This window comes from Arachis ipaensis, chromosome B01 (assembly GCF_000816755.2).
Source record: "Arachis ipaensis cultivar K30076 chromosome B01, Araip1.1, whole genome shotgun sequence".
NCBI lineage: Eukaryota > Viridiplantae > Streptophyta > Magnoliopsida > Fabales > Fabaceae > Arachis > Arachis ipaensis.
The window spans coordinates 9,265,484-9,274,486 of record NC_029785.2 but is presented as its reverse complement, the minus strand read 5'-3'; the positions used below and the strand labels follow the sequence as shown (position 1 = coordinate 9,274,486).

Genomic DNA, 9,003 nt, shown 5'->3' with positions numbered 1-9,003 from the left:
CCAAAATAGCCCCTGACAATTACCTCGAAAGACAACGAGGCCCTTGAAAAAAAAAAAACCCAACCCGGCCCCTGACAATTACCTCGAAAGGACAACGAGGCCCCTGTGCCAAAAAAAAGTCAATGTTATTTTTTTTGGCACAGGGGCTAATCAGTCCCAAAAAAAATATCAAGGGTCGGATTGGGTGTTTTTTTTTATTGGGGGCCTCGTTGTCCTTTCGAGGTAATTGTCAGGGGTCGGGTGGGGTATTCACTCATTTTTTTCTCTGTAACATAGTTACCATTAATCATAACCAGTCTTTTAAAAAAAAACCTTAACAGAAGATGATCAATAACAAAAACTATCTACTTTCACAATGCACCCAATCCATTTGAGCATCAAATAGTGAAATCAATGGCCAATAAATCCCAACCAAGAGAAGACACAAACATAATATTGAACTCAAACGTAGAATGCTTGTATTACTACCTTTCTAGGAGAAACGGTGGTGTGTAGGTTGTTCTTCCTCATCCTAGCAAACGGAAACGCGTGCGACGAACTTTGCCGACAACCTACAGTAGCAGCAACATTGATCTTCCACCGTATGGTACATGCGAGAGAATGAAAAAAGAAGAAGAAGAGTTTCCTTGTTTGAGTGATTTGATCACAGGTGATGAAGTGTAATTGAATTTTAACCCCAAAATGGCTAAAACGATGTTGTCTGATGAGAGATTACGCGCCAAGGAAGAAACGACGCCATTTAATAAGGTTAGGTGTCAGACTCATATGTCACTTAACGTTTCAGGTAAGCATTCCGTTAATGGAGATTAATAGAAGGGCTAACGTGAGTCACTTATTAAAATTTGGAGGTTCAAATTGAGTCAATAGAAATTTCAAGGGCCATTTTGAGTATTAACTCAAGAAATATATTAGATGAATTTGTCATTTTCAAATATGGAGAAATTATATTTTACATAAGTTATGGTTAGCAAGTTGGATTACAATAAAAATGACAAAAGACGACATTGCTAAACAACAGTAGCAAGCTTACCAAAAAAATTCAAGAATTTAGTACAGAGGTGGTGATGATAAAGCAATAGCAAGGTTACAACACACAAAAAATAGTTTGTAGGAATACAAAGAATATATGCATATATGGGTTACATTATAGGGAGCTCCTAGATCCAAGTAGGATCTGATGCTAGAAACAATTGAATTAGTAGTAATGATGATCATGATATGATGCTCCGAATTCTGCTCTCCATGCTTGATCATCATAAGTATATGAAGTGGCATTGTTGTGTGCCAATTCAGAATCCTCTTGATACAGTGGTTGCAGTGCAGATTCTGGTAATTTGCTCTCTGCAAGGTACTGCTTCATGGTACTAACCTCTGTCTTGTGTTTACTTTTCAGCTTTTCAATTTGCAATTTTAACATCTCATTGTCTTGTTGCACGTTTGCAAAGTTTTCCTGCATCATAACATTAGAAACATGAATACCACAATGCTGAACCTTTTCATCAACTCAGTTAATTATTATATATGCCTCATGGAGATAATATAAATGTTTCTAGAACAGGCTCTACTAAACTGGTTCAAAAACATGCAAGTATTTGATAATAGAAGGATATATACCCTCTTAAGTAGTTTATTCTGCATCCAGTGATTATTATTTTATGAAAGCTACCATTTTAATAAATTTCATGTCTCTAAAGTTATTTACCTCTGCAACAGATGCAGCATGTTCAGCTTCTCTTAGTCTAACAAGTAGTTCTCCGGCTGCCTGAACAGCTTCCGCAGTATCTCGGAGTTGACTTTTCAAAATCTGGTTCTCCCTTTTCAACAATTTTGATTCCTTTTCCCTCTCCACCCTCATGACAGAAAGCTCGGCAGCAAGAGATTTGGCAAAGCGAGCATGTCCCTTTTTTGAGGCCTTTGCTGCCGCCCTTTTCACCTCTGCTATCCCTTCCATTACTGCCTCATGCTTAACAACCAAGTCATTATATTTCTCTTGTAGCTCAGCGTAGTGCTCCACAATTCTAGCATGACCAGTGACTGCTCTATTTAGTGCATCATCCAACTCTGCTGTGCACTTCTTCTCAGATCTCAGTTCTGCCTCCACCCTCGCTGCATGCTGGCGCTGGGACTCAAGATCAACTCTAAGTTCGTCCGTAAGACAAATCCATTCACTTTCCATTTCGGTCCATCTCTGCTTTTCATTCTCTAGCTCTTCCCCATCATTTTCATGAGAAAACACACCACTCTTCTGCAGTTGTATGGATCTTGACATTAAAGAAGATCTAAGTATATCGGTTGACTTTTTAACCGGTGCATCACCATATGATTGAAGCTTGCTCCTTAGATTCTTAATTTCTTCAAGAAGCAATTCCTTCTCATTAGCATCAAAAGAGCTATCTTTTTTAGCACACTCTTCCTGTACTTCTTTAATTTCACATTCTTCCCCTGTAATATATGGGAAATGACCAATTGAGGATGTCCCCTTCAGAATCTGAAAATGACATCGAAAACATTTGAGAATGGGAATTTTAAGTACCATGAAACGAATAGAATTCAAATTTTTATATTAAAAAACCAACTGACCTTGTTTTCGTCTTTCAATTTCTCCACCTGGAAACAAACAGAATAATTATCAATAATGTAAAGTGCAGCCCAAACATAATTCATTAAGGTTAGAGAATCTTAGTACCATTTCATTTAGCTGCTTGATTCTAGCTGCTTGCTCCATGCACACATTATCCAAGTGCTTCAGGGGGAAAAAAAAGGGATAAATGAGAGAAGGAAAAAAAAAAATAAGAAAGAATCTTCTATGTGGAAATCATGTGAAAACATACTTTTGGGACTTTCAAGCTATCTTGGACCTCAGCATAATCCTTATCGCATAATTTTGTTCGACAAGATGCACAAAGGGAGGTGTATTCTCCATCACTGGAAGGCTTATTCGGTATTGTATGATCAGAAGATTCAGCCTGGTCATTTTCTGGGCATGCCATCAAGGTTAAGTGCTCAAATGAGAAGGAGGTTGTGGATTTGTTCAATGCTGAGTTCTTCTGGTGATTGTCAATCATTTGTAATCCCCTCTGGAGGCTTGTTGCCAACGATTCAGCCTTGCTAGACCGTAAAGAGGATTGCATATGCTGACACTCTTTAAATGATTTTCTTGACAAATCTTCATCTAAATTTGAATTCTCTGCCACATTGTTCCAACGTCCAAGATTACTTGATGCAAAAGTCACGTTTTTCCTTAGGTTATTGCTAAATTTTGGGGAATCAGACAACTTTGGTCCATCAAGTATTGGAGATGGACTGCACGAATGGACTGATTTAATGCCTTCTGAAGTGTTTTCGATGCAATCAATGTTATCTGCTGATATCACAATGTCCCCGTCATTGAGCATGTCTGCATCACAATTTTCAACAGAAGAAAACTGGACACAATCTTCAGTGACAGAAATGTCTTTAGGGCTCCCTTCACATGAGCTGTACAATTCATCAATCTGCTGCTGCAATTGCCTTATGTCATCCTCATTGACATTTACCACCTCATTGGTGTCATTCTCTATGTTAGAAAGGATCAATGAGCGGTTTATGCTGATTCTCAAATGATTAAGACTTTCCTGTGCATTACACCCTTGGAAGGATCCCTTTTTACCCCCATCATCCTTTGCCCTGATAAGTTCTTCCTAAAGCAATGGAAACACATTTTGACCCTCATAATTTGCACTATTGTGTTCATTCAAAAGCTATCTGCAATAACAAGCCCTAGAATATACCTTCAAGTTCTTGATTGTATCACTGAAATCAACATCAGCCTCCTTTATTTCATTGATAACTGGCTCATTTCTAACGGATCTTACTCGTTGTCCAAATCTGAGTGTGCTGAGTGTTTCACTATTACTCCTACAATCAACAAATAGAATATTTATATCTGAATTCAATTTTAATAAACTAGTGAATTAAACACTGTGATCTAAGTAAAAATACTTGTTATCAGGGGAGATCGAACAGATTACTGAGAGCTTCGAATTTCCACCAAGTGAGTCTCGTAGTAAATGTGTTAAACAGGATTTCTTGTGTGGGTTGGCTTCATCTTTTGCAAATTGAGGTTCGTTAATCAGAGCATCCACAAAATGGCTGTACCAATAACTTATACAGTGGTCAGAAATAAAAATAATGTTATGTTCATGTACTTGGTCATTAGCATGAAACAAGAAACTGATTCAAAAGTGATGGACAGTGTTCCACAAAGAAAATAACATTATTTTTGCAGTATGAAATATTCAAGCATGTAACAACAGGCTGACAAAATTAACATAATATACTACATTCAACTTCCAAAATGATAAAAGATAAAAATCCAATCAATTTTGAATGGCGTTAGAATCCTGGATGACCTAAAACCTTTGATAGGTAGAATTAGTCTTTGATGTACCAGATGTATACACGTCTGCTATTGATTTCGCATAGTAATATGGCTTCAAGAGTTATGTACAAATATATTGATGTTCTTTACATTTGGTGTTCTAAATCCTTAGTCTTCTATTGATGTTGTTTAAGTTGTTGATATTCTAAATCCCTAATATTTGATCATCTTTGACAATTTAGTCATGGCATCTTACCCAAGCTGAGATAATGACTTCTTTAAATTTATGGTTTCCATATGATATTGGTCTGCATGATCAGTTGTATCCCTGTCAAGCCCAGCAAGATCAATAAGGCTGATCTTACTACTTTTTAAGCCATTGGAGCTTTTTGAAATTCCCTGCAGCAGCATAATAGAGATAAATTAACAAGATGAAACCAAAGTATCAACACGAATTTTAGAGCTGTTACCTAAAAATGAAGAATTTGGCAATACCTTACACCAAGACTCAACTACAAAGGTGAAAATGATGTGTGATTTGTACCCATTAGACTTAAAGCCTCCATATTTTCTGTTTGAAAGGCCCTGCAACATATATTGAGAAATTAACTTAGCTGACTGAGACTAAAACATAATTTTTGACCAAAATCTCAGTTAACATAAGCATGAATATGTAGACATCTAAATTTGAGTATACTCTTTAAATGCTTCTCTCTACCTTGATCATGATTTGAGCTACATCATCGTAGCTTGTGATATATTCCTCAATCAAATTCTCAATATACAGTGCATTTTTTGAATCTTCCTTCACCTGCAATAGTTTTGACCAAGGCATAATTATCATAAGCATGCAGAAACTGAAGTGACAGAAACTAGGAAGAAGTGTTTTCTATAAAAGATGGATTGAGTAAATTCCCTAATACCACTGAAGATTAAAATGATACCTACCTCAAGGTTCTGCTGGATTGGATTGAGTAAATTTTTAATTTGATCGTGGCAAATCTGTTTAGCAAACACCAAAAAGAGACCCAAAAAAAAAAAAAAGAAAAAGTTAGTAACACGAAGGAACAATCTCCTGAGCAAATTGAGAGGGTTTTATAAAGAATTCAAGTTCAGTTACCTCAAGAAAAGAACAACGACATTGATAGTTGAACTGTTTCCTATCTGACATACGTTTCTCCTGAAATAGTCATTCAAATTTTGAAAACCAAGATGCTTCACTTCTGATAATTATCAGTTAATGTAGAAAACAGAAACATACTCTTTCAAGCTCAGTAAATAACATTCTGAAGATCCGAGGAGCAATTCCCTGTTGACTTTGACTCAAAGGCTCCTCAACAATGGAACTTGGGGGACCCCACATTGTATAAGTCTTTCCACTTCCAGACTAGCAAACAACGCACAGATGAGGTGAAAAATTAGTCCTCAATATTTGTGCAATTGCAACACATTTTCTTTTTCCACAAAAGTTTAAAAAATCATAGCTAACATCAATAACATATACCTGGCCATATGTCAGAATTGAAGTGTTGTAACCAGCTAAAGCGCTTCTAACCAACGGTAGACCCACAGACTGGAAAACATCCTCCTAAACAACCAAAAAGCTTATAAATCACACTGAAGTATAGAAGAAAAATTACTACTACTGCTAATTAATTATACCAGGAAATTCATGAAGTACACTTTATTACCCTTCTTTAACTCAGATTAATCAAAACATAAATCAGAATGTTATATATATAATTGAAGCAAGGAAGGTAAAAGTACTAATTGCTTCATTCTAACAGGCAATTCACGTAAGTAGCTTTTAGTAATTAAACAACCTTTAGCACATATCTATCTATCTATTACCAAGCTAGTTTGATATTCATTCTCAAACACTTAATATTTTTCTATTGTGCCACTTCATACTTTTTTCCATGGTAGGATAACCTAATTTCTTTCTTTGTATTATTATATTGGGTAAACTACTAAAATAGTATCCGAAAGTTCATAATGACAAAAATAGCCCTTAAAGATACGAAACAACAAATAAGTCCTTGAATGATTTGAAAATGCTACAAATAAGTTAAGTACTAATTGCTGCATTTCATGCAATTTAAGTACAAATTAACCACCCGTTTAACACAGATTTATAGTATAAGAACATAACATATAGAAGTTCAACTTACAAATAAGTCACACTGAAGCTAATCAAGTAAAGCAATTCCTTCATTCTAAACACAATTTTACACATAACAGTTCCAGTTTTTTTTACCTGGCTGGAGTTGGTATCAAAAACCTCGTCGAAGGTGAATAGTGCATCCCCCAAACACAATGTATCAGAAGAAACCTTCTCAATTTTCGAATCTCCTTCTTTCGCATTGTTATTCTTATTCTCAGGTCTAATTCGCACCACAACCTGCATCAAGAAGTTCAAATAATTAAAGGCTCGAAAAATATGAGTTTTAAAAATCTATGGGTGCTTCTTTGATCACAGCAAATCACTACTAGGGTTACAGATCACAGCTTCAAAGTTCAAAATGGAACCTTCACTGTAGGATCGTCGTTCAATTGGGTGTGAGAAATTGGAGCCTTGATCTGAGATTGTTGATGGTTGATGATGTTTGGATCTGCTGGGGGAGTGTTTTCAGCGTTGGATTTGGGGACTTTAGGGTTTGAATTTGAATTTGAGGAAGAAAGTGAAGTGTATTTGTTTCGAGTGGAAGAGAATGATTTTGGAATGATGAGGTTTCTGATTGAGGAGGAAGAAATGCTCCCCAAGAAACCATTCTCTGTTGTTGCTACCTTGTTTTGCTTCATGGCTTCTTTGCTGAGCTTGCAAAAATGGTGGATCTATGAAGAGAGTGAGAGAAAGTGTGTTTGTATGAGTGGGAGAAGAACTAAGTAAGTGTTTGGATTCAAATTTTGATGTGAAACAATGAGAGAGGGAAGAAGAACTGAAGAGTGAGGAAGTGGCTAAGGTGAACGTTACCGTTATGAAAAATGAGAAATCTCTTTTTAGCTTCAAATCTTAAATGACTCTAAATTGTCCTTGTACTTTTAATATACAGACAATAATAGATATAAACCAAGGTGCACATGGCAAGATAGCGACTCACCGGGGGCAATATAGTCCATGCACAACAAAATTCAAATAATAACTAGTCGTTGAGCTCGCCGCCATGTCTTGTGAATCATCCGTTACCCTTTCTTGCCCATCAAGCTCGCTCGCTCGCTCTCTCTCTTATATTATTGTAATTGATTAATGATTAATGTACTTAATCATCCATTAATAGTATGGAACAGTAATTGTCTAATTGGTAATTCTCTTATGCGCTCTCTCCACAACAATAATAATCTCTATTTATCATTATAAAAATAGATAAAAACACGATAAATTTTAATCTAAAATTCACTATAAAATGACATCGATGTAATACAGAAGAGGATTATTTCTTTTTGGTTCACCTAATTTTAGCTAAAAAGATGAGCTCTCTCTTCATCAAAATGTCAAGTGTTGATTTATAAGATTGGGATATGAATTTTTAATACGTGTTTTAAATATTTGTGATATGAAGAGATCAAATATTATTTAAAAGTTATTAAATTATATTAATAGAATATTCAATTTAGTTTGATGTAATTTGGTTTTATTTAATTATTTACTAAATTAGACTTTATGTTATGGGTCTATGATTTTTCTTTTTTTTAACCTAAAAAGAGGTTATAAATACCTCATAAATTATAATAGGGAGGGAGGAAGGAAGAGAGAGAGGGAGATGGCGACGGGCTCAACAGCGACGGTAACGGGATAAATAACGATGGTGATATGAGCTGTGAACGAATATGGGAGCTGTGAAGGGTAGGCGGCGATGGGCTCAGCAACAACGATGACGGGAGCTATGAAGATTTTTGAAGAAGCCGAGAAGAAGAAGACTTTGGGTGAAGATAACTGAGTTTCTCTTGCATGGCTGTAGAGTATGGATTGAAGTTGTGAATTGATGTAAGGCAAATCCTAATTCATAAAAAGTGTTTATATGTATATATTTGGGGTGGGTACACCGTAAACCCGACCATGCCTGTCCTGAGCAAAATCAGCCCCGACTCGGGTCAAGTTATTACCCTCCTCAATCGGGTATGGACGGGTCGGGTAGCCACGTATTCGGGCACTCTTGCCAAGTCTAACCACGTATTGATGCTTCATTCATTAAGGGTTTACCGTTAGCCAATGGATTGCTACACACACAAGGCGAAATTCTAACTCCTAATAGTTGTTTAAGCGGACGAGTGAGATAACCACTCAACAAATTCAAATTGATTAAGACAAAGACTAATTATTTTTAGAGAAAATTTCACTCCCTCCCCTATGAGATGTTAAAATGACACTCCCCTCCCCTCTATTTTATAAATGTACATTCTTCTCCTTTCTAACTTTTAAAAAATCTCTTCTTTAATCCATTTTAAACTTTTTGTGTTAACTATTGTTAACTTTATCCATTTTTTAAGAAAAAATAAATTATTTTTTTAAAAACATCAATTAACAAAAAAATTTTATTTTTTATCATTAAATTTTACTTACCAAAATACCCTTTAATAATTTATTTTTTATTGATTAAATTATATTTTTATCAAAATATATTTTAAAAAAATTAATAATTAAA

General features: G+C 35.5%; 1 protein-coding gene across 1 annotated transcript; it reads right to left on the bottom strand.

Annotated features, from left to right (window-relative positions):
* LOC107624621 (kinesin-like protein KIN-12F) lies at positions 962 to 7,372 on the bottom strand. Its single transcript, XM_016327102.2, has 16 exons — positions 6,890 to 7,372; positions 6,618 to 6,761; positions 5,865 to 5,948; positions 5,622 to 5,747; positions 5,481 to 5,540; positions 5,309 to 5,362; positions 5,079 to 5,171; positions 4,856 to 4,945; positions 4,617 to 4,759; positions 3,982 to 4,131; positions 3,771 to 3,897; positions 2,832 to 3,680; positions 2,687 to 2,743; positions 2,581 to 2,607; positions 1,703 to 2,488; positions 962 to 1,450 (listed from the first exon to the last, which is right to left on the bottom strand). The coding sequence occupies exons 1-16, from the start codon at positions 7,160 to 7,162 to the stop codon at positions 1,196 to 1,198; spliced, it is 3,318 nt and encodes a 1,105-aa protein (XP_016182588.1). The 5' UTR covers positions 7,163 to 7,372; the 3' UTR covers positions 962 to 1,195.